Source organism: Columba livia, chromosome 4, assembly GCF_036013475.1.
Source record: "Columba livia isolate bColLiv1 breed racing homer chromosome 4, bColLiv1.pat.W.v2, whole genome shotgun sequence".
In the NCBI taxonomy this organism is placed as follows: domain Eukaryota; kingdom Metazoa; phylum Chordata; class Aves; order Columbiformes; family Columbidae; genus Columba; species Columba livia.
In genome coordinates, this window is record NC_088605.1 from 49,726,553 (window position 1) to 49,753,393 (window position 26,841).

At 40.8% G+C, this 26,841-nt stretch overlaps 1 protein-coding gene across 50 annotated transcripts in view; it reads right to left on the reverse strand.

The window, feature by feature from the left end:
- Positions 1–26,841, reverse strand: part of ADGRL3 (adhesion G protein-coupled receptor L3) — a 385,183-nt gene that overhangs the window by 104,116 nt on the left and 254,226 nt on the right. For 35 of the 50 annotated variants that reach the window (XR_010472325.1, XR_010472327.1, XR_010472324.1 and 32 more), the window contains 3 exons: positions 21,103–21,117; positions 18,660–19,460; positions 732–812 (listed from right to left, as the gene is read on the reverse strand). Coding sequence is in view for 46 of the 50 variants with exons in the window: in XM_065061628.1 (XP_064917700.1) it covers positions 732–812; positions 18,660–19,460; positions 21,103–21,117 (897 nt within the window). In the remaining 4 variants the exon portion in view is untranslated. The remainder of the gene's footprint in view (positions 1–731; positions 813–18,659; positions 19,461–21,102; positions 21,118–26,841) is intronic. The other 15 variants (XM_065061609.1, XM_065061594.1, XM_065061604.1 and 12 more) reach the window with 1 other exon arrangement.

Sequence of the window (26,841 nt, forward strand, 5' to 3'; positions counted from 1 at the left end):
TGGTGACGATCACTTTTGAAATCAACCCTGAACCCCTCCTGCAGCTGTAGCACCCTTTGGAGGAGATGAGAAAGGAAAAACACCAAACCTAAGCTATGGTGCATCTCCCTGCTACCACGATTCAGCTGTCCTCTCTCTATAGATTCATAAAATGGGGTTGGAAGTGACCTTCCAAGCTCATCTAGTCCAAGCCCCTGACATGAGCAGAGACATCTTCCCCCAGATCAGGTTGCTCAGAGGCCAACCCAGCCTGGCCTGGGATGTCTCCAGGGATGGGGCATCCACCACTTTTCCTCCCATTCTCCCACAACATTCCTTGTTTGGTGTTTGTACACATTTCTGGAGCTGAACAAGAAATCCCTCCAGATCTCTGTTTGCTTTTAACTTAAAGACATTGCTATTATCCATTCCAAGAAGGTAATTTTGAAATCTGATCTGAACAACCTAATTAGAAGGACCAAAGAGAGGTGTAGAAGTCTGCATCGGTACAGATGCTTGCTCTGGTCCCAGGGGGCACAAACTGGGGGTTCATTCAACACAACCAGGGGAGGGATCCTCCAAACAGGGCTGAGAAATCAAGGGCCCACGTTTCTATCGCTTCACTTGTACCATTTGACAGAGGCACCTATCTCAGGTAACTTTGCTGCAGAAGCTCTATGAGCAAACAAACGATCAACGCTCCTGCTTACGGCTGGTCTGCAACGCATATACAAGGAGCCTTCATCACTCACCCTTGGATGGTGGTCTCTCCAGGTCTGAATCGAGGTGGATCGGTGGGGCCATGTAGGAAACCTGTCCGTGGTGAGCCTGCCCTGTGGACAAATAAGTGGTTTAGTGTTTCCTACAGAGATGTCTCAGGGCTATCATTAAACATACAGCATTTTTACAGAGCCAGATTCAAAACAGGTTGGCAAGTATTTTGTTCCATTGTGCACTTTTCATAGTGAACTTCCATTTTGTGGATATACCTGAAGAGGAGTTGAACTATCTCTTTTGCTTTTTCCACGCAGACACAGGTACTACACTGAACTTTAGTCATACCAGATACCGTTTTGTGGAACTCAGTGTTGCTTTCACCCGAGTGGAAGCTATTTGTTTCCCAACAGTACTGTACAGTTTTCCCACTTACTAAAGACCCAGTTCTTCTCCAGTAATTTGGAGTAACTCTATCGAGAAACTTTTATTTATAATAAAAACATGTTGTTGTAATTCATCTATTTACTGTAACAATTTACAGGGTTGTTAATCTCTTTTTCTAAGCACAGAAAGTTAATGACACATAGATTACGGTAACAGCTAGAGTAACATTCCTGTTTCAAGTAATATTTGTGCTGCAGTAAAAGAGGTTGATTCCTCTTATGAGGCACATTACAAATAATTAATATGGCTCCCTGTTGACACTTGCCGTTGTTGCTCCAAGCAATTTCCAAGCGAGCATCACAGGCAGTGGTATAGTCTTTGGGCTTCTCTGTAATGACATCCAGAAATACCATGAGCACGGTACGCTGGTGCACATTATAGGTTCAGAACATCTCTTCAGGGGGATAAAATATTAATGCAAAAGGGGGGGCAGGGAAGAAAGAAGTGTGTCTGAATGGGCAGGATATATTTACCACTCTATGCTGAGGCTGACTCAGGTAATTTGCATTATTAGCCATTACAACAACTGGACATTATTCAGGTTTAAAATCTACTGACATATCATAAATTCTGCATTTAAGTGCTTTAACATGGGAAATCTGCTTCAGGCAAACCCATAGCTAATGACGACCTATCCTGCTTTCCCTTTCTCGTTCACATGTTATAAATCCATTTGATGTCATTAGTGAGCACAAGTCATCATTTAATAGCTGCTCTGTTCTGCAGCAGAAACAGGCAGACACTCATTGCTAACACGCCTTTTTTTTTTTTTTTAAAAAAATGCTTATTTTATCACTTCGTCTTCTTGGGACCAGGTGATCCCAAATACAAAAAAAGAATGATTCTGCAGGTTTAAAGGGCTAGGCTGGAGTAAAGATCCAGACACAATATATTAAAGACCACAAAACATCTGTGAGCTTGTTTAGATATTTATTACAAGTCAGTAATAACTACAGAAGTTTATGAATGTTTTATAAAAGCTTTTACCTAATATGGAGGAAGCAGCAGCATCAAATGCTCTCCTGTGATAAATGAAACAATCCACTGAAAGCTTTTATCTACTTGCTGCTGATGCAAAATACACTATTTCCAAAAAACAGCCAACTAGATTCCTGTATGCTTCTCACAATGCTGATAAATCAAATTTGGGGTTTTAATATTCTCTCTATAACAAAGCAGTGCAAACAATTGTTGTGCTTCCTTTTCTGGCCTTACAGCATTGCAAGTTTTGCCACTGACTGCATTAAAACCCCCAATTTTACCCAATGGATCTATGCAAGATTTTGAGGCTGATATAACTGGTACAGCTCAAAAGTCAAGTCACAAAGACTGACAGGACAAGTTTTGCCAAGCAACGCCAACTCCCAGTCCCTTTTGTGTAGATTTTGCTGTTTTGGGTGCTTACTTCAAGCCCCAGCTTTAAGGACCGAGACTTGCTTCTAGGATTGAGACATTCTCCCCTCTCAAGTTCCATCTACTGCAGAAAAAATACTTAAAAAAGGAAATGTGAAAGCCTTAAAGTAAGAAAGAGACAGCAGAAATGCTCAGCATCCTCTCCAAATCACCCGGACCTTCAGCTGTTTTTATTAGTCTTTTGAGTTATTTAAAAAAGATTAAAAAAAAAGGCAAAAAGCCTCCTTCTGACAAAATACCAAAGGTCTACATGTCTCTGTTGCTGATGGAAAGTTGGGCAGGCCTCGCATCAGAACAGATTGCATGGCCTTCTCTAAATCCCATCCCGACCAGAACCATCTGGTGTTTCCGTAGCCGGCTCTCAGGTAAAAAAGCAAACAGCAATCAAATGTAATCATCAAAGCAACCTACAATGAAGTTGTCAATTTTTTATCTAATCACTACAGCTCTGTTTCCCTTATTTCTCTTGCTGGCGAGGTCCAGCGGCCAGCAGGTTGATGCTGGAGGACAACCCTGGGTCAGCCCTTGTCTGCTTTGAACATGAGCCAGCATGTGACCAGGTGGCCAAAAAGGCCACCAGCATCCTGGCTTGTACCAGCACTGGTGTGGCCAGCAGGCCCAGGGTAGTGACCATCCCCTGGACTGGGCCCTGGTGAGGTCAAACCTCAAATCCTGGGTCAGTTTTGGGTCCCTCACGACAAGAAAGACCTTGAGGTGCTGGAGCGAGTTCAGAGAAGGGTAAAAGAGACATGTTTGGTAGCAGCAATTTTGCAAGCAAAATATACATATGACCTTGAAACTCTACCTGGTGATGTGGCCTTTCTTGGGCAGAGGAAACACAGGGGACACTTGAGGCTTAGAAAGCATGCGTGGCTCGCCATGATTTTGAGGTCTGACACACAAAAGATGCAACACATCTGAAAAAGCCAAAAACTTACCAGAGCAAAGACTATGTTTTGCAAGGACTGCAGGAAACATAATAGCTTGGCCTAAGGGATTTTTTATTTTTTATTTTAAGGAATCTGGATGCTTACAGAAGGAAAATAAACATCTGCCTATCTTAAAAAAATCTGCTCTAAGTTATGTAGTTATCTATAGATGCCACTATAAAATTACAGAAAAAAATCTGCAAATGCATGGACTAACCAAGGAAAGTAGCAACAAAGCAGTCTCATCATATATTAAAAACATTTTCCCTTGATCCTTTTTGGAAACATATCCACCTCTTGTAGCATCTAACAGTGCAGCCCTCCTTATTTTCTCCCTGAGATTTTACCATGAACAGTCACAGAGAAAACCTGAGCAGAAAACATAAACCTAGAAGATTCAAACCCCTGAAAGCAAAGAGAACAAACACCAAAAATGACCACACTTGAAAAACACCTGGTAAGAGACCTCCTAAACATCTTTTGACTTGCCTCCTAAAGCTCTGGCAATGCTGGGGACTGGCTCCCTCCTTCTGTTTACCCACCTGCTTGCACCACTAACAAGTTAAGTTAATAACTGTGAAACCACACATCAATTCCTGAGACTTAATTTCAGTGCTTCAACTCTTTTTTTTTTTTTTTTTTTTAATAACAATGGGATGGGCAAACACACCAGGTATGCTGGAGCACGTCCTCCAGCATTCTAATGAAAACTCTCAGAAAACATACTGACAGTTTTACTAATATCATTACAGAAGAATTACACTTTGCATGCTGTGGCCATTTTTTCCATGCAACTGAAAAAATCAATTTTTAAAAGCAATCCAGTTTATCTGGAATGATCCTATCTGTAAAAAACATTATATTTTGGCTACATTTCTGTAAACTCCTAACTGTTAACAGGATTTAAAAAAAAAAAATCTAATTTATTACCTAACTGAAAACTACATTCCATTTTGTTGGGTCGCAGTTTCCAGGATCATCACTCTTACCCTCTTTAATTTCCAAAATTAGTACAATTTTCTTGTCATTTTTTCTCCACTCATGAGTCTTTTTGTACTCTGTAATACATAGACATATTTAAAAACATATGGAAAGAGAAATTAAAAAGCTGGAAACAAACTCTTCTGCCATGCCATTAAACAAATTTCCTTCAGACCTATTACTCGGCATATATTCAGTCTTCTCCCGGCAGCCTTTTTTCTGCCTTTCATCAACGACTATCTTTAAAAAACATCATTTCCTCACTGCCTATCCCTTTCCATTTTGCATTAAAAGCATTTTTTTTTAAATCAAGCTTTTATAAAGCCATTCCCTGCCTCAAACACGTCAGAGTTAGCACCGATTCTGTCCATGGCTTCATTTATTCATGGACTTTTATGGAGTCTCTCTCTTTAATCTGCACATCTCCCTTTCATCTTTCAGTGCCCTTTTAACTCCTCAGGGTAGCAGGAACTGAGCTGCTCCCTCTTTTTCTCTGCCTCCCAGGGCTATTTCCCTCTCCCCTTCCCTCCAAGCCATGTACAAATACAAGAAAATCCTCTTTTCCAAAGTCCACTCTCCAACTACATTATCTCTGCTCTCTTGCTGCAAATGGATGGAAGTTACCAAAGCCATCAATGCAAAGCCAGTGTCACAAGCAAGTGGTTTTTCTCCTACACGGCTCTTGACAGGAGAAAGTTATGACATTGTCACTCTGTATGTTGTCTGGCTACATGTTGCTTTTCAAGCTGTCAGAGGGCCACCAAGATAATCAGAGGGGTGGAACAACTTTGAGGACAGGCTGAGAGAGTTGGGAATGTTCAGCCTGGAGAAGAGAAGCTCTGGGGAGACCTTATTGTACCTTTCCGTACTTAAAAGGTGCCGATAAGAAAGATGCCATGTTGAGCTTAAACTTCAGTGGCAAAGCGTCCGGGAGGGCTGTTGGAGAAGGCAGCTAAGATGCCAGGTCACATGGTAGGAGACATGGGCAAAGCAGACAGGTAGATCTGTAAGTCACCAGCGTGGAGATGGTAATTGAAGTGTCTTGTAGTTTCAAATATTGTGAGATGTGGTCCAAGAATTTGTCACTCTCACTTTCCTCCATTCCTGACAGCTTATAGAAGATGTCTGCTCCAATTCTGCCTTTATTTCCCAGCCTGTATTTCTCTGCACAGCCTCCATCCCCACATCATACCTCCCTGGTCCTGCTCTTCTGCCACCTCCTGAGCAGATGAGATGTTACCTCCACTCACCTTCTACATCAGGCAAGTCTCTCTAAAGGAATCAGTGATTGCAAGCCTCCAATAAATTATTTCAGGGCGCAGGTCTGCTTCTCCGGCTCCAGACATGCATCCTCAATTCCATCTTCCAGGGGTGGAGCCGTAAATGGGATTGACCCTGCATTATTTGGTGAAGGAACTAAATGAGGGTAGGTATTTTCTCCATGAACTAAAAGAATGGTCTAAGCCACCTTATCTTTTTTCTTTTGTTCTTTCTTTCTTTTTGAGATAATAGAATGTTTGTCTCAGCATGAAGAACATGGCTGCCTGTAGAGAGATTCGGACAACTCCCCCGAGTGCTAAAATGCTGTCAGCCGAAAAAGTGAACTGTTTGGGCAAACTGATCCAACTCTGATAGACTTCCTTGTTGTTTGCATGTTTTCTCTCACAATCAAAAGCCTCCTAAGGAATCCACGTTTTCAGCTTCGTCTCAGAGAAGGACAAGAGAGAAAATCCACCTCTGGATTATTCTTACCTCAGTTCTCACAATGTTACTACAGGTCTTTACATGATAGTTTTGATTGAAAATTAAAAAAAAATATATTCTCCTTAGTCACATATCCCATCACCTCTGAAACACAGTTACCCAACACCTTAGTCCAGGAGAATTGTTTTTTTTTTTTCCCTTTAGATCTCCAACCCCTTAGTTACTTAAATAAACATAGAGATTTACATATCCATACAATAGCCCTGATTACCACCTAAACTTCCTCTAACAAGCTAACCCTTAATCTTGCATTTGGGTTTCTTAAATGATCTTTTGATCAAGGAACTGACAAATTCCAGCTTTGATTCTCTGGCCTCCCTCAGTGACACAAAGCTCTCCCTTCGTTTTCTTGCGACCCAAGCAAGGAAGAAGAAATGCCAATATTTCTGATTAGGTGTGTGAACGATGTGAGATTCACAAATTAAAAAAAAAATAGAATCACAGAATCATAGGATATGACTTCCTAAAATTTTTTAAAAAGTGACAAAAAATTTCTGATGTGGAAGCAGTTGTGACCCCACAGTGGCAGTGACACCTTCCGAGCAGCATATGCAGCTTTCTAAAGTCAGCCACCAGTCCTTAAGCAAACCAGCCGAACTCCAGGCAAGTCTCAGCCTAAAGTCCACCTCCTTTCTGCAGCACCGAGAAAGGTGGCTGGGTCGCTCTTGGTGCCAGTCAACCATTTCAGAGGGAGTTTAAGGTCCTTTTTTACAGGTGACTCCTTTGTGCTGAAGTTCAAGCTTTCATTATCCTTCCCTCTGGTGACAACTTAATTAGAGACAGGGTTTCCTTTCTCAGGTTACTGGATTTGAGGAATCATGCTGCTGTTATTTCCAGGCAAATCAAACAGAAGAAAAGAGGGACAGTAAATAAGAAGGGAAAAGTCCCTAAATAAAAAGAAAAAAAAAATATATATAAACCCTGATGCATCTACAAAAAGAACAAGACTTGCTCACCTTCCCAGCAGGTTGGAGACCCTGGCATCCCATCCCGTACTGCTGCGTTCAGGGAGTAAGTCCTCTAAAAGTTTTTCCTTTGCTAGGAGCCAGTGCAAAATCTCCAATTAGTTTCCTACAGATGCAAGGCCAGATTGCAAAACTGCCTGTTACTTGACACCAAGGCGGCTTTCTGCTCAGGATAAGCAGAGGTTTAAAACCACTAGGAGATTTTATGAATGGCTGAAACCAAAAGAAGGAAGCAATTGCAAGAAAAAAGGGGAGGGCAACAAAAATCTGTGCTGTGGATTAAGGGCAGATCCCTCCACTTTCTGCAAAGGTTACAAATGACTGGAACAAGTTGAGAGTTCCCAGGACAAGCAGAAGGCAAAAAATACAAACCAGCCTCAGTTTGTCAGGTGTTTGAAATGACATTGCTCAAAAGCTGGTGCTGGGAAGACCTTTCACTGTCACCCCCCAAAATTCTGAAGGAGTTTTAACCCAAAAGCAACAAGAAATAATAATATTATGGATTTAGGCTTTTCCTTGCTGTGCCTCAGATCTTCAGGAGCTGTGTTTTAAAGCTTCTCTTCCCACTTATGAATGCAAGAAGACAAGAAAATCCTGCGATCACAGAGGCTGAGGCTCTGTAAAAAAACATCCCCGAGCTCATCAACATCATCAGTCCTGAAGTTTAACTTCAGAGACCAAAATGTAGAGTTTCCACGAAGACAAGTAATTTTTGAAGGGTATTGAGAAAACAAAGCAAGCGGAGTGTGGTCCCAAACGCCCAATCTGCCAGTGCTCAGGCTGATGGACTTCGGAGTGGATAAGCACTGATGGGCTCTGTCCCAGTACTAACAACAAGTTGGGACCAGGAACGTCATTAAAGCTCAGGTTTACTGGGATTCACAGCACTAGGAATTAGAGCCATACATTTCTGTATGCTCTTCCTGGTGTACCCATGGCGCAGAAACGCCGTGACAGCTTGAGTTGTTCAGCTGGAGAAATCATATTTGAAACAGCATGTCGGGTTTTGATTAAACTGGCAATTGAAAAAAGTGAGGAGCAGCATGCCTCGGGGTCGCAGAGATGATAAGTTTCAAGACAAAGAGCCAAATTTTTAGGTGCTGCAAATGGTTGCAAGTTCATGGTCTTTGGCTGGGCAAAAAGGGAGAGATGAGAAGACAAGCAGATACCTGGCGTTACCCTCTGATGGAAGTTGGTGAGGGTCTTCAATCCTCTTTATAAAATTTGGCCCATTCAGATGCTTTTCTAAACTAAAATAACATGATTCAGTGAGCTGATGCATCTTACATTTTCAGTGGTCACAGGGACAAAGGAGAACTTAATGATTGTCTACCAAAATTTTATCGACATCATCTATAATGACCACCTATTGAGGAGGTCTCCAAGATGAAGGCATTAAAGTCCTCTGTGGTCAGCAGTCCTACCACTCAAATTTTAGCTATAAAAATTGTCACAGACAAATAGAAGCATTGAGAACGCCAGGACTGATGGGTACATACGGCCAAAGAACAGTCAGGTAGCAATTGCGCAGACACACTTGGATGTCAGCAAACCCTCTTGGATCTGGTCCATATCTCCCAGTTTGAGAACAAAGGCCCAGAATTCAATTTAAAATACTATCAAAACAGCATTAACACACACAGAAAAGAGCAGGCGATAAGCTTATTATGGGGTGCAATGAGATGAGAAAATATCACAACTGGCTGAGGATGCAAAATACAGACTTAGCTAGAACGCAGGGAGCATCCAAGCATTCAGGAGACACTGTGGTTGGAGAAGGAGGACCCCATGACATCAAGCAGAAAAGCCAGCCTGTGTTCCTAGGAAAGCAGGAAATTCCGAACAGCATTCAGCCTGGCTCAGGAAGATAAAAGGCCTGGATATGTCTCTGCCTCTCATGCAGAGAGATGCCCTGGGAAGGCACCAAAGGTAACTTTTAACCAAAGTCATCTATGCTTAGCTCTGCAGGAAACTAAAAAAGGTCCTATTCGCCATGAGCTCTGCTGGCCACTTTTCCGTCACGCCTCTGCTCCTGGCATTTGACGTTTTCAACCACCTCATGCACATCTCTGCTGGGCTGTTGTTAGCGTGATGCACCCAACCATCACAAAATCTGGCACCCGACCGGTTCCCTGCTAAACGCCAAGCCTGGAGCTGAATCCAGGCCCCTGCAATTAGCAATGCAGATAAAATGCACAGCTTCGTCTTGGTATGTAATTAAACACTGAACAATCTTAGTTAAATTTTGGTTATCAAATGCAGCTAGGGCAAAATACAAAGGTTTGCTCCCTGTGCACAGTTAAGGCATTGATTTTTATACAAATATATCACCACCAGGCATAGCCACAATAGCTATCCTAACATGAGATTTATGAAGATAAAACATTCCATCCCGGAATTGCAAATAAATAAATCACCCGTTAATTCACTTGACGTGCTTGCTCCTTTACCCCCAAAGCAAAAGGCAGGGCAGGCGATTGATGTTCCCACACAGCCATCAAAAAACTTAATATTCTTCCTTGTCAGTCCAGCAAGGAATGCTGAGATTTTCCAACTTCTGTTAGTCATGAGCTATGGAGGAGGGCAGAGAATGAATGACACAGCCACAAAATAGCTACAGGATCAGCTGCAAAAACAGGGAATAATCCTTGTTAGACCCTCTCTAAGTAGCTAAAACTACAGTTTGTCTGCTTGGTCTAAAAATGCCACAAGCCCAGGGCATGGGACTCAAATCAACACTAGGTTTTCACACTGCTCTGGGGGCTGCGGGTCCAGACCTGTGTCAGGCAGAACAGCCTGCCCTGCCAAAGGAACTGTGATGTATGAAGAGCTATTTTGACTATGACCTGGAACAAAAAACAGAAAAGATGGTGACTTTCAAACAACGCTGACTCTAAAGGGACCGAATCTCTCAGTTTCACAGAACTGTTGTTTTTTTTTCCCCCCCTTAGGTAATTACTACAACATTTCATGTTAACATTTCATGTAACATTCAAACAATAATATAACAGCATTTACTAATGACAATGGCAGCATTCAAAAGGCTTGTTTTGGTACTTTCCTGCCAAAAAAAGCCAAGTTCCCCCAAAATATTTTGATTTTATTACAAAGGGACATTATACAACAACAACAACAATCATTTTATTGAGTTTTTGCTTCACTGCAAACTGTAGGAAAATGGCCTAATGCAGGAAACCTGCCCATTCTTGCTGTACTGTTTTGGTTTGGTTTAGGCCTTTTTCCTTTTGCTTTAAGCTTAGTATTGGCAGCCAGATGTTGTCCAACAGAGCCAAAGCCCTAGTCTTGCTTAGAGTATTCTGTGGGAGGGGAAAATGCTTTGAAATTGCCCGAAAAATTTTATTTTCTAGTAACTAGATTCAGTTTTCAGGCATTCAGTACAACTATCTTTATGTTGTTAATCAATACATTTATCTAATGAGTATCTCTTGGTAATCTTGCCTGTATTACAGGAAACCCAAGCACAGCTGAGATAAAAATATGCACATACTTAAAGCTCAAATTAAAGGGAAAAAAAATAAATTAAAAGTTAAATTACCCATCTTTAATTTCAGTATAAAGGCTACTAGAAATACTGAGTTCTTGAACTTCAATTAATCTGTAGCTATTAAGCCAGAAGGGAAAAAGATTCTTCAGAATATCAAATGGGAAGCTGCAAAGAGCTCAGACCAGCTTGCAGGTGGATGTCACTAGTGCTTAAGCTCCTACTCCTGGCTTTGTTAGGCTGGTTTAACTCCTGCTTGCCTTAAGACTCCTTTGGGTTTCTTGTTTCCAAGCATTTGAGTGCGAGTGCTTGCATGCGTGTGGCATACATTTTCCAGGGATTAATTGGCAGAAGTGCTTGTCATGGTTAAATAATTTTATTTAATTTGCATGGTGTGAAGATATTTGGGCAAAAGGGAAAAATAATTAAAATTTAATTACTTTCCCCCCACACACTTTATAATGAGAAACAGTTGCACTCCTTGGAGATTCAGTTGGCAATAGAACATCACTCAGTTTTATTGTTAAATATGCAATAATAAAAATAAAAAAATTAAAGCAATGATCAATGTCTTGGAGTAGAAGAGTGACATACAGCCAGGTTCAGCACAGATCTCTAGAATCAATGATAGCTGAAGTTTATAAAGACACTGAGGGGATAAGGTAACATCAGCATCTGGTATGGAAACATCCAAAGGACTTTCTTACAGGTTTCTAAATAATAATAATAATAATAATAATAATAATAATAATAATAATAATAATAATAATAATAATAATAATAATAATAATATCCAAAATGTCACAAAACACAGTTTCAGAAGGAAAAAAATACATTCTGACAGCATAGTATTTCAATTTGAATTAAGACACTTTTAAGTGCAGCCAATTTCTATTTGTATGTTAAGAGAATGACAATCTCTTTCTACCAGAATTTGCCACTATGCTTTGACAAGAAAAATCTGCTGTAATAACATTCTTAATACAGTTAATGTTTATTTACCAAAGTGTTTCTTCGATCCTCTACAGTTCACTTCCTTTCATCAACTTTCACTTGGTGTAAATACAGACTCACTTAAAAAGAAGCAGAGAAACAAAACAACCCAACAATCACAAAATTCATTATGGAAAAACTGCTGGAACAAGTTTTTGCCCTTTCCCATGGCCAGATGTTCTCATCCACGAGACAATTAGAACTTGATGACAAACTCCAAGCTTTAAATGTCACTCACTCCCTACCACTCTGGTTCAAATAAATATGGAAGTGGCATTAAGAAAGCAATATGCAAGCTCTGCAGACTGGTAATTTCTTCTAATTAAAAAACAAAGTTTATAGATGCATTTAGTGACACTCATTATAAAGTACACACCTGAAAGTAGAAGGCTTTCTTGGTTTTAGTGCCCAGAAAGAATCTTTTCTTATTGCTAGTGAATTATTTGCTTTCACTGTCCATTCAGGAATTTACCACTCCATGTAATAAGTTTCTAACATCTTTAAAAAATAAATATCTATTAGAAATTCCCACAGTAGGCAACCTCCTGAGCACCATTTGAGCAAGGTGCAAAGTGTGCAATTCAAGAAGCTTGGTTTTTACTTTCTACAAAACCAATTTTAAAAAGACACAAAAAGGACTTGCTGGCTGCGCAGTACAACAGAAATATCTATAATGCAAATATTATTTTACGTCTTTGAGACTGCGAGAGAATATCCACCCACGAAAAGCAGCCCAGGGAGCGAGGCAGGGATCACCTGGGTGCCCTTCTGGAAGCTACACTTGGTAAAGTCAAGTCATTAGGCTCCATACAAGAGGAAGTGGATGAAATCTGATCGAATGCATTACAGAGGTCAGACTAAATGAGCTAATGGTCCCTTCTGGTCTCTAAAAAAATCTATTAATCTAATTTAATTCTCTGTTCTACTCTTCATACCAGAGTCAATTTAAACTCATTTATATGAAAAGAGCACATCCCAGCAGCTTCACACAACACACCATGTTCTGACTATGCAGTTTTAGGCTACCCAAAAGCTTCATTTAGCTCCCGCCGAGCTCAGGAGGCGGCTTTTGTTGCTCATCTGCAAAGATAAAGCTTATATTTACATGCAAGGTACCAGGCAGAGGCTCCTCTTCCATCTCAATGTTGGATTAATCTGCACCCTAAACTATACAAATCGACCAGAAACTTCCCAGAGCACTTTGCACCTTGGCTTGGTTTTTGGATGCTGGTATTCCTCGCTCCTCCTGATACTTCAGGATAGAATAATAGAACAGAATCATTTTGGTTGGAAGAGACCCTCAGATCATTGAATCCAACCATTAACCCATTCCTGGCACTAACCCATGTCCCTAAGAACTTCATCTCTGTGTATGTTCAGCCCCTCCAGGGATGGTGACTTCACCATTGTCCTGGGGAGTCCAATGCCCAACAACCCTTTCTGGGAAGAATCTCTTGTTTCAGTGAAATTTGCCTGAAGTCCCATTTCATCTCAGCACATTTTAATCAAGCAAAAATCCTGTTACAGTGAAGAAATCGCATTACAGTGAACAATTCCTACGTTGTTTTAATGGGCACATCTCTTTCACCTAAGTCTTCATCATCTGCTTTGCCCTCCCAGTCATGAGCACACCCTTACAAAAAAAATCTTTTTAACTTAAGAATGTAGGGTAGATATTGTGACTCAAATTCATATGGATATTCACTATTTGTTCCAGCTTTCAATAGAAATTTATATATCCTTTTTGGATGCTTTACACACAAATCAGGAGGCTGAAAAGCCTCTTGCTGGCAAAGTACAATTCCTTCCAGGGCCAACAAAAAAAATCACTGTGGATTCACTCCTGAAGCCACTAGTCCAGAGTCCCACCAGCTTCAGAGGATTTGTCTGAATAGTGGCTGAGCTGAAACTCTCCAAGAACTTTGGGATTTTGACCCAGTAACTTTGTGATTATATGAACCCATCCACATGTGGCACACCTACCTAAAGGAAATGGACACTTTTATTCATGTTTTCTTCAAACCCCAAGTATCTTGATTTAAAATCGCTATTGACACCAAAACACATTTCAAGGAGTACTTCAAAGTGCCTGTCATCTCTTTTTTTCTCAGATTTAGCCGTCTTCCCCTGTCAGGCTACTGACAGCATTCCCACCCGGTATTTCACAGCCCTTCACAGTTGGTCCCATTTCTCACAAAACATGGAGATCTGCAAACGCTGTAAAGCTTCCTGTACAGGTTTGAGAATTTTGTAGCTTATTCCTAAAGAGTTTTTACTCCTCTTTACCCTGACTATCAAGTAGGAAAAACATTCAATGCGTCTTCTGCTTGCTTTGACTCTAAAGGGCATGGCAGGGCATCCACATGTGCCTTCTTGCCTTTCTTGGTTTAAAAAAATGAAAAAAAAGCTGTCACAGAAGAACTGCAGAGGGCTGACAGCATTGAAGAAGTTAATTAGCAACGCTGAACTAGACTTCAGGAGACGAGTCTTAATAAATGCTGCTAAAAATATTACAGTATTCATTTCCAGAATAAACACCATCAGCAGCAGACAAGCGATGAGAGCGACCCAGACCCATGAACTGCCACACGATGGGGGTATTTTCAGTGGGGAGTAGGAATAAAAGCTGCTCATTTTCAAAATCTTAAAAGCCTCCATTGGCCCCATGGATACTGGCTGGAGCTTTAGGGCACACAGGTTTTATGGCAGGTTTCCCTTTGGTTTGCAATGGTGACAACCCATCTCCAAAGAGAATACACTCAGCTCCACCATCCTACCGAGAGAAGTACATTTCTGTTTAGGAGGAGGGAGCAACTGTATATTTATTTGTACTGGAGAGGCACTAAAGATACTCCTGCTGTACTAACCAAACAGTATTAATATTTATTAAGTGCTCCATAAAGGGAGCTCTTAAAGCTCTTAAAAGCTGAGGAGTCTTGCACTTTTTAAGGATTTTTTTTTTTTTTTGGTCAGAAGGTAGAGAAAAGAGCTCAAACTCCAGCTTTCCTGACAAAAAAAAGCAGAAATCCCTAATTTCAGAATGGTGTCCAGTGGTATGATGCTCTAATTTTTTAATAAGACACTACTTTATAAAGATGGTAAATTGAAAACAGGATAAAAATGAAGAGACAGATCAGGCCCTAAAATGGGGAACAAATGCAATTCTGGATCCCAGGCAGGTGAAATACCGTCCTGTCCTGCTGAGCTCAAGGTACCAGCTGGCCAACAAATGTAGGTTGAGATGCCAGCTTTGCTATAAAAGATGAGGAGTCTCTGTGCTTTCTTCACCTCCAAACTTAGACATGTCTTTCTGTCTTAAAGAGCAAAAATGGACCAAAATGTCTACAGAATAAATGGGACAGGCATATATGGGCAAATATTAGAGGACAAAAGCCATGATTTGCAGGGCTTATCAGATGCTTAGCCCTAGCAGAGGCTGCCGAAAGCAAGTGGTGATTTCTCCAAAAACCTTCAGCAACGCTGTGTGACTAGCAGCTGTCACTGCAAGCAACCAAGAAGAATGGGAGCAAGAGTCAGGGATGCTCCTGGATGACATGCAAGCAACTGGAAAAAACAAACAAACAAACAACCCCCAAAAAACAACAACGTAGGAGAAGCCACAATTAAACACTCAGCAGCTCCCTAATAACGGCACTGGACACCCCTTCTAGTTCCCTATTAGCAACTTTGAAACGTTCAAGATCCTCTGCCCACTATCCACATCACTCAGCTGTCAAAGGCAAGGCCTCAGATTTATGATGCAAAAATTACATTTTAACGAGGTGTCATATGTGTTTAAAGTTCTTATTCATCACCACACTGTCACATCTTTTACCCAAGACACAAATGCACTTAATTAGCATATTATAAGGACAGAGAGTTCACCTGATCTGCATTGCAAAACTGCTTTAGGAATAAAAAATCAACTACCCTTACTAAATAAAATGGTTGCAATCTCATGTCAGGAGATCACCCTGCAATACTTAACATCGATGCGGAGGATAAAAGTTTGACATGCACCCTCTGAGGTTTCTAAAACATTATGGATATGGACGGAAGCTTCATATCACATTTCATTACCCACCTGGGAGTTCATGGTGTTAATATGCAATATCTGGAAGCCACTGCAGCACAATTAGAAGTCCCTGTATCATATAACTGTCCTCCTTAGGTATTGGGCATATTTATTTATTAATTTCATACACCTATTAAACAGGAGCTGTGACTGCCCAGGCGGATGCCGAGAAGCAAAGCCAGGCAACGTGTTTGTATGTGACACCGCCCTGGGAAGCAGGATGGGAACACTCTGACTTTTTGGAGAAGAGGATTTGTTGATATTTGCTTGAATTTGTTTACACAGACTGTATCACAAGTGGGTGATGATTAAAATGGCACACTCTGGTGAATATTAAACATTGATTAGGTTGCGGAAAATTGTGCAGCCTTTGGTTTACCTCTCTGTGCATGCCTGGTGAGGCACATATGAAAAACAATAACCTGAACACTACTCTGCTTTTGATGGATGGAAAAACACTGCTAGAGTTGCAGAGCTATCACTTCAAATTAGCAAACTCAAAAGCAGCTACAAAGAAAATAACCCCAAAACACAGGAGCGCTTATGGAGTAGCATCCTCCAAAAAACTCATTCAGAGGCCAAACAGCTCAAAGAAAAAAAAAATGCTTCAAAGGCTTTTGGTGTCTTCAAGTTCAATGCTTGAAGGCAGAAATTAATTACTGGCTTCCTGGGATTTGCAGGCACTGAGGAGCGTTCGCTTTCAAAACTGCTGTTGGGACAACTGAAAACAACCCGAGACAAAAGGAAAAAAATCACTGAGTGGGGCAAATCCTTAAAAACACAGCTTTTCCCATTTTTGAGAAAAATGAACAACTGCTTTTAATTCAATTGCTTCTGGATCAGCGGAACGGAGCCTTGTGCCTCACTTCAGTGTATTTTGCCTTCCCTGGTACCTCCAGCTGAGCACAGAAACTCCAGGATTTATTTGCCACTCATTTACACCGAGAAGTAAAAGCCCATTTTTTCAAACAGTGGGTGAGAGAAACTCTGGGACAGTGGGGATCTCAAATATGTACCAAACCTACGTGTACAAACAGACCTTTAATTAAAACTCCAGAAAATGTTTAATCGCTTTAGATTATATGATCCTTGCCTTTCCTATAAGCTAAGAGACTTCTGCCTCCTCCTGTTTTCCCTGGGTGGTTTGGGAAAAGACTGAAAATGTTTAAATGTTTGACTAAGTGAACTGGAGCCTCCAGCACCTGGTGGTTTGTTTTTTTTTTCTTTTTCCTAATTTTAAATAGCCTTAGAATGTAGCATACCAGAGATTTCAAATATGTCACTGGCTATTTAGGTACCCAAATATATAACTTCCTTGTTAAGAGCAATTTTTGGTTTTAACAGCTCTGCTCCTTAAACTCCAACCTTAATTGTTTTATAACAACCAATTTGTTCGAACCATCAATTTTACTATCTTTTATTTTCTAATTAAGTAGATATTATTTACGTATTTTGCTACTCAAACTGTAACCCTAAGGTAACGTCTCCTTGCTCTACACTGAAAACCACTGGTGATTTGGGAAGAGGGGAAAAACACATCCACGATCCACTCTTTGTAAAAATTAAATAACTAAATAACCAAATAAAAATATTCTGTGTCTTCACTGCTTCCTGTGTTGTAACGGAGTCCTCTGCAAGGTTCTCACCGGCTCTCCCAGTCTCACCAGCTTGAACTGTTATTTTTTTTAATACAAAAGTACTACATTTGTTTTTTTCACTGATTATGGCTTTTTTAATTAAAGATGCCAACGGTCACCATGTGAAAAAGCGGAAGCAGAGAATGCACTGTGATACCTGGAAATGATTCACTGAAAAGCAGAGAAAAACCCTGTGCAATAGAAGGGATGCAATTGATTCTCACTCCTTGGGCATAACCAATAACTTACAAATTGCTCTGCTTCCCTCCACCGCTCCGAAAGTACACATTCATCATTAAGTCAGGAGAATGAAAAGTATTACTTCATTTTTTGCTCATCTGAGATCTTGCAGAGGTCAACGTCACTGAAAATGTCCTCTGCCTCTTCAAGATTTCCTTCTCCTTTTCCTTACATTTTTGTATTAAAGTGGGAAATTGACTGCCATTGTACTACTTTTATTCCAGCCCTCCACAGATTTTCATATCCTCAGATTCTTTCGGGACTTTTTTTAGATGGATAACTGGCTGCACACAGGAAGATAAATTAAAAAAAAAAAAAAAAAAAAGCTCAGCAACAAAAATCTCTATTTCTCTTTTGCAATCTGAAGCCCTGAACCCGCTCTTCCTTTCCAAGTCTGTCTTATTAACAAAAAACAATGTTTTGGAAACAACAACGTTACTAAACAAATATCTTACTATACAGTTTATATTAATTCTGCCTTTCCTCTTACTTTTGCAGCCTTTCTGAAGCACACCATCCACCACAGGAAACACCCGATAACTATGACAACATCATGTACAGCAGTAATAATTTGAAAATGGTTGAGCAAATGCTATCTGGAAACTCCTGCACCATCAAATGAGTTTGACCATAATCCAGGCTCAGCCATGTTGCTAATCAAATGGCAACTGTGAACATCATACTTGCAAAACAATGAAGAAGTGGGTAAACTTAAGCACATTGCCAAAAATCCTGTAGAAGGGAAGATGATCAGAAGTATAGAGGAAAATTAAATTAAGAATAAAAGAATGTTGCTGTCCCTGTAAAGGGAACAAGAACATGGACATTTGGAGACTGTTCCAGGTTAGTTATAGGTAGCACAGTCCTCTCTCTATTTTGTTTCAAACTAAGATATGAAAAGTATTCCAAAGTATGCCAAAGGCATTTCAGTAAGACAGGAACAGACTTCAATTTTACACCCTATTTGCAAAAAAAACAGAAAGCCCAACTCAGATTTTGGCTCGGTATTAAACCCCTTACCTGCTCTGCTGTCCAGTGGTCCAAAGTCCAAGGAATACTTCACAACGTGATAGTTGTTCCATACGTACAGGAGGTTGTCCCGAGGATTATAATCCACAGCAGCAATGTACTGGTAGGAGTTTGGAAAGGGCACATCCACCATGCTATCTTTGCTTTGGTCAGTATTATAGATATAGTCTATTTTATTCCCTGTGGCTTCGTTGTCATCATCTTCATACACAGACTTCACCACATATAAAATCCCACAGATCATGAAGGCGTTCGAAGCCGACCTCTTGTCATAGGCGGTATCCCATGTCCCTTCAATCCTTAATGTGTAAGGGTTTAATTGGCTAATGACTATTTTGCCATTATTTTGTTCTGTTGCATAGATTACCCACAGCCCATTCTCATCCACAGCCAGGTCAATATCAGATTTGCCTCCCCAGCGGTATGGAGAAGTGTCGTGGTAGTTTGCATTCGCGATGATGGCCTCCCCGCTCTTTATCCTGGTCCGCAAGTCAAACTTGACTATGTTCCTAGTGCGCTCCTTGTTGAAGAACAATGCCCCATCGTACACCACAAAGCCTGTGCCGTCCACCCGATGTGGGAGTTTGTAGGTGGTAGTTGGCCTCCCGGCGATGAAGTCATCCTTGGAGGAGTATTCTGTCAACGTGTCTGTCCGGTACGGTGTCCAGGGCATGTAGTAGATCTTGTCAGACGCCTGCAGAGGGTCCTTGCACCAGGCACCCGACTGGTGGTCTGATTCGAATAAATGTTCGCTCTGGTATACTCCTTTCAGCAATCCAGGGCAAAGAAAAACTGTCAGAGGGGAAAAGAATTTAAAACAGAAAGCACAAAGTTAATGGCAGTCTGCGAGTGGTTGGCCCAAAGATCTCAACAGTTTCTAGTTCTGCAGTAGAAGACATTTGAGACCAGAGGAAGCCCATGAGCAATGCCTTGTTGTGGAGACCAGCCTTCCCCCGGCCTCATCTCTAGAACAAGATCTGCTCCACGAAATCGATGTATTTTTTTTCCTGCCTTTTTTCTATCAACTGCAACTCATTTTCTTATTGCTTTTGAAATCTATTTTTACAGGTGTACTTACTTGGACCACTCGCCTTTAGAAACTTTGCAACGAATATGTGCCCCCAAAGGATTTCTGGGTTTGTATTTCCAGATTATATTTTGCCGTGTATCTGTACCTACTAGGTGAAGGGGTAAACTCCCGGGGAACTGATCCGCATATTTATTTGAACAGCCCACAGAAGAGTGGCCTAGAAATGGAAATAAGAGAAAGAAATTCCCAACCTTACAGCCCAAGTGATATTAAATATTTAAAAGGTACCAATAGCAAAGCAGAGGCGAATCCCTCAGCAACTCTGCAGAGTGTTTAAAGCAAAGGGAGCCAGGGCCGGGGGGGAACATCCACGTACACACTCGTAGTATAACTAGAAATGAGGCTTTCGAAGCTGCTACAGGACACACAGAACATGCAGTCCACACAATTAACAACAAATGACATATGGATGCTGAAAGGAAAAGGAAGGAAGAAAGGAAAGAAGGAAAACAATCAAGTTCACTGGAGAGGAACCCAAGGTATAGATTTTAATCAGTTAAAAAAATGTCCTGTTAAATATAGTAGTAAATTCAAACTTAAAAACATATACCTTTGATTGTTACATGAGAGCAGCACAGAGGAGTGGTGAGACTAACCAGGGAGCTTTGCTGCTCAGACTTCGAGGTGACTGAGAGGGGCTGGGACATGCCTGGGAACACCAGTGCCAAGGGCCCGGCCAGCTGGATGGGGAGGCAAATGGAGGGATGCTGCGGAGCAAAACCTGCTCACTTGGCCCTCCTGAGCTGGGAATAGTGTGATTTATTTGCCAGGTTGGTCTCGGTGGGGAGCACCATGACCATGAGGGTGGGATGGCAGCGGCGAAGAGGATTCCCAGCACCTGCTGCTGATCCCAGGGCTCACACTCTGATTATTTGTGTAAATGCAGGAATTGGAAATATCCTCTGGAGAGCGAGACAGGAGGAAAACCAGATTTAGCAGCTGGTGTAAAAGTCTATTGCTTACTGGACTCTGAGCAACCACCCCGAGATGCTGATAAAGGGGTGTCGTTTCCAAGAGGCTTTTACGGCATAATTAGATACACTTATGCACGTACATATGTGTGTACACTTGCCAAATTCTTTGGGGCACAAGAAGAGTGAGTTATCTAAACCTTTGAATAGAAATGTCATGTAAAAAGTGGCATTGGTAAAAACTTCAGAAAAAATGAGTTATCTGGTGAAGTTGAGCAGCAGAGATACTAAATAAACTTTAACAAAAAAGTAGTGAGAATTAATGACAAAGTATTTCAACTAAAACGTTAAACTGTTAAATAACTTAGCCTATACATAAGTTATATATATATAATTTGAAAGGATATATATAATTTGAAAGGTATTTAATTACCTTTTTGTTCCACTTCTATTGTAGAGAGAGAGAGGTAAAGAGAGAAAGGAGAAAAGAGAATAGATTAATGGTACTGTATTGGCCAGGTACTTTTCTTTACCTCTTTCATACGAAAAAGAAGCTTTATTAATTTACTTCAGTTACTACTATAGTATGTGAACATTTTATATATATATATATAAAATCCTTCCTCTGATATACACTGGAGACAAGCTGAACAAAATACAGATAAATTTTAACTTTACAAAAATCTTTAAGGAGAAAGAAATAAACACCAACGAAACCAACACTTCAGATATATCTCAGCAGCAGCAGCCTTGAACTAGTTTCATAGAGTAAAATGAAATACCCATACACTGAAATATGACTGATCCAGATTTATGTATGGAATACAAGCTCCTATAAAACAAATATCTTCACATATTTCACCCAAATCCTGTTAGACAGAGATTCCTGCTTTAAGCAGAAGAATAGTCCCTTGTGACAAGAACAGAGAACTTAGGAGTGTCAAATGAAGCACATCGGTGGACGTTTGCAAAGTCCTGTCCTATGTCTCAAAGAAACAAGTAGGACTTGGGAAAAAAACGTTTTAAATATTGTAATAGTTGCATGATTTATAAGAGCCTGAAGACTTCAGTGTTAATGAGTTAAAAATATCTAAGTGCTATTTAAAAAGCCCAACCCCACAACTCAATGGATATTTTTCTGTGAATTATTCACCAAGCATAATAATGCTGCGTCCCTGCGGACAAAGCCTCTTGCAGCGAGAAATCAACGCAATGCACTTATTAATTGGCAATCACTCAGGACCTGTTATTGTAGCAAATCACCTCCTGCCATTGGCTTTGGGGACCCTCATCCCAACACACTTTGTGGTCAAGGCACTGACCCCTTCTCCTTCCAGCACTGCAAACACCTTCGGCACACCCAGCCTGTGACTTTGTTGGTTCTGTGGGGCCTCTTGCCCGAAGCTGTAGGAGAAGACAGGTCCCATAATATATCACCAAGAGAGAAACAAGGACTTGCCAGCAAAATGGTTATGGTTTTGACAGCTGAGAGGTCTCTGTTCAGAGAAGCCAGACAGGAATGCAAAGGTATGCACGCATGCTTTGGTTTTGCTTGCCTGGAGTTCACTGCAGCCCCTTCCAGCCCCAGACACTTGCCAAACGACCGTCCCTCAGCACTGGGACTGCAAACCCCTTCGTGTTCAAAAGTCTCGCTAATTTGGATGGGCAAGTGCATGTTTAACAGAAGAACAATTGCAGGGTAAAACTGCAAATGCATTGGCCGGACATGTGGATCTGTGCTTTCTGCAGCTCCCATAGTGAATGTTTTCAATTTTCTTTTTCTTTTTTTTTTTTTTTTTTTACCTGGGCTTTGATTCAGGTTCCTTTCTACCTTCTAACAGGTTGAGGTTAAAGACAAATGTTTTCACTAGAACAGAGATGACACATTTCAGCACAAGGACCTGGTTTTGCCTGCAAGATGAAAAGGCACCGGATCCAGCATTTGGAGACATCCACGCAGCAACAGCTCACCCCATCCCAGGCTGTGGCTGGCCACAGTTAAGTAAGGTGTTCAGAAAAAGATTAAATATCCCTGGCAAAAGCAAGACGACAGATCCCCAGATGTGTGGCTTCACACTGATTCTTCCGGCTGAGGGTACACTGGCAATGCAGAAGGTAGTAATTCGCATACCTAAATGAGCAAAAGCTTTTGTAATGTGCTCAAACTGTGCAATACTGTAAAGCAGGAATAGAGAAGCTTCTGCTGGAGCCAGCAGAAGGTCGGATGACATTCTGCCTCTAGGCAAAGGAAGAATAACAGCAATATGGTGGCCTTTGGGCTCAGGCCCTTCATTGCAACTGTCCTCATTACAGAAGACACGGGGATCCATTTCTGTCCCCAACATCTGCATGAAGCTGTCCAAGCCAGAGTGTAGCTCCAGTGCCATTAGCCCCAGCCAACCACTTGTTTTACAAGTTTTTAATGTGAGAAGTTTTAACACACAACAGGGGAGGCCCCTTTGGGTCTTGGCTCAGGAGCAAGCAGAGAAAATGGAAGAATTAAGTGTTCCAATATTATTTTGCAAATTCAATACATTTTGTTGCTGCCTTCCCATTTTTGCAACCTCATACCATTTTACCATTATTTTAAATTTAGTTTTAACCCTCTACGTAACAGGTTTTCTAGAAATCATTCCCCCTTCTTTTCAGAGCTAGAACAGTATCAACTTCCTTTGGAAAGGTACAATAAATAAATTGAGCTTTATGCCCTTCCACTGCTTTACTAGGGACATTGTCACAGGTACCAGCAAGAAGCACATACACACATTTATCATAAATGGGGAACAGACCCCATTAACCTCACCTGGCTTTGCAGTCCAAGAGCAACTTGAGTATAGAGGGTTCAGACTTTCATTCTCCAGCCAGAGGAATGAAGAAATTATTCTTAGCAATTAGCTCCCTCACAGCTACTGATTTCTGTCATGAAAGAATCACACACAACTTCGAGCCTCTTCTCTGCCAGTTCTCCCCCAGACCAAAATTACACTGCAAGCTAAGTTTTAAAGCTTGTTTAGGTTTAACTGATTGCAATGGTGGGGCCCACTTAGCTTGTACCATTATTTATATTTCCAAGAAAATTTAAGGTTTCGGTTAACAGAGCACTCTTCTTGAATGCAGGTACCTGTGCACACACATTATTCTCCTCCCCATAATGCTGTGGAAAAAAAAAAATCTTAATTTATTGCACAGGAGAAATGCTTGCCTTTTACAGCAAATGAAGTGCTAATCCTTTATTTAATAACAGGGAGGAGTAATTTCACTTGCTCTGTTTCCAAATTACATTTTTCTTATAATACCCAGGCTTCAGCAAACGAAGGTGCTCTACAAGTAGCCTGCATCACAATGGCTTCATGTAACATGTTCCCAAAATTATCCCCTCCTAATTAATTTCTCTGTGAAGTATGGAGATTAGAAATGTTAATCCATAAACGCTTTCAGAAACCACAACCTAAATTAGATCCTTAAATATGGTATCTATAGATTTGCAGAAATCAAAGCTGTAGTTTTTCCTAAGTGGATTTTTTTTCCTTAGATTTCTATTCATCTGATAAATTTGTGAAACCTTTCAAACTGTTAATGTGAGCTTCCATAAATGTCAGTGCTTTCAATCTGCTTTTTAATACATAATAACTAAATTTTATAGATGTTTGCTAAAATAATACTAAGGATTACTAATGTTAAAACACCCGTCAGTGTAACTTACAGCCATCAGGACCCAGGAAACCATTAATATACATTAACTCTTGTCCACTAGAGGTTTTCCACGAGATGAGAAAAAGTTACTGTTTCCTACAAAATTGCCTTGTGTGTTATAGATCAAATTTCAGGCTTTTTTTTGGGAGAAAGCCATATTTTGTTAGCCTTTTGTAAAATGAGTGACAGGCACCAGAGCTCCAAGCCCTCACATGGACTCTCCCTCAAACCCAAAAAATAACAAATTATTTTCCATGGCACTGGCCCCTTGAGGTCAATTTTCTGGGAGCTTAAGTATTATGATTTCATTTTCTTGTTTTAGGTACCAAAGCATAGGAAAAAAAAATCCTTTAAATATTTTGTTAAAGGGAGAATAAAAAACAAAACAAAACAAAACAATCCTGCTACATGCCTGGCCCTGCAAGAGCTGATGCTGTTGTGCAGAGCACAGATCAATCATTTTGCAAACATTTGGATATCCCTAAATTCCCTGAATAATTTCTATTATTTCTTTGCCCCTTTCGCTATTATTTCAGGTGGCAGTCACAGCAACTGGCTGCCTTGAAGTCACAGATGCTTCATCAGCTTCAGCAGATACCAAACGTGATGGTGGTGCTCTTCTAAATGCATTATCCAAGAGGTAATTTTTTTTTTTCTTGAGTAAAGGTTATTCACTTAAGGTTTAATGAGTCCTGAAATATACAGCATTGGAAAAGAAAAATAAATTAAAAGAAGCAGCAGGTATTGTTATATGATACATATAGATGACTGTCACCCTATGGCCAGTCACACATCTCCCTGTTGTCACCCCTTTATAAAAAACCCAGAAAAAACTTTGCTGCAGCTTTCTTGTTGTGCACCAGGATTTTCCTTTTAAATTTGGCAATTAAGAAGAAGCAGCAAGATGAAATAGTGCAAGCGGGGGGAGGCGGAGAGAAGATCATAAAAGTGCTGTGTGAAATTCAGTTATGGCTACAAGTTACTCAGTCAAACTTTCGTTGCCAAGTGGCCTCTTATTGTTTCTAGCACAACAGCAGACGAGTGAGCTGCCATTAAATTGCAGCAGAATCAGCCACCTGGACATCATTCTATTATAGTAAAAAAAAAGAAAAAAAAGAAATTTTTGACCCTGAGGGTGGTGAGACACTGGCCCAGGTTGCCCAGAGAGGAGGTGGATGCCCCATCCCTGGAGACATCCCAGGCCAGGCTGGATGGGGCTCTGAGCAACCTGATCTGGGTGAAGTTGTTCCTGCTCATGGCAGGGGGGTTGGACTGGATGAGCTTTGAAGGTCCCTTCCAACCCAAACCATTGTGTGATCAAACAGATCCAGATAGCCACCCCACTTCTTCCTCCTCCTGGGATGTCGAACGCACAGGAAGATCACTTGGCAACAAGGCAAACATAGCTAATTAAGAATAATTATTATTTACATATAGCTCCTTAGATCTTCCTTGCCAGATGAATTGTAAACCCTTCTTGCCTGACTCAAAAAGGAACAAAAGCCTGAAGTTCATTAAAGATTTGTCCTCATCCAGGCGTGAGATAAATTTGAGATGTCAAGAGCCTGACAGAGCCGCCAAGGCCAACATGAGGTGTCTTTGCCTTGAGCAACAAAGGGGAAGGGGAAATGGCTTAGGTTGGGGAACGCTGAATTAAAGCTCTGTGTCTTTCAGTCAGATTTCTCTCCAAAGAAGCATAAACTGTTTGTCATCTTGCCAGGTAGGAGACAAGCTATAAAATAATGGATTCCACAGGCCCAAATGAGGCTAATTGTGATTGCCAAGGCATGTCTGTGCTGTGAGAAGTGAGTGAAATCTGACGCTCTTCAGAGAAAACATTTTTTCGCAAAGCTCTTTGCTCTGCAATAAGCCTTGGCAGTTATCTCATAACTTGGAGTATCTACCATATTTCTCATTGGCTTGCAAGGCACATCACTGACACTGGCTGCCATGGTTGGGTTTCCTTTAATAACACTTTGGTAGGTAAAACACCGCTTCTTGTTAGTTACTGAGAAACCCAGAAGGAAAGGTTTTGTATCAGCTGCCTCTTGTTCTTAAGTGTCTCCAACTGGATGTTGGAGAAAATGCCTATTAAAATCACATTTCCACAAAACCAAACAATAAACTGGCACACTTGTTTGCTCTGCTCCGAGTTGGGGGACACCTGAAAATAGCTGGAGAGGTGGGATTTGACCACAAGCCCTTTGGAGAGCAAGCAAAGAGCAGGGGAAAGAGTTGTCAGACTTCTCGAGGAACCCATACTTTGGAACAAGACTTTATACTCTGGCGCAAATTTTAACATCTGCTATTTAAAAAAAGAAAAAGAAGAAGAGGAAAAAAAAATAGAACCAAGCCGTGACTTTTAGCATTTTTACATTTAAGTAATTAGCCCAAGACCGCTGTGTGTGTGCATATGTATGTGCACTCATATGTGGAAGAGTGACTTCCAACCTCTTAAGATTTAAATAATTATCTCAAG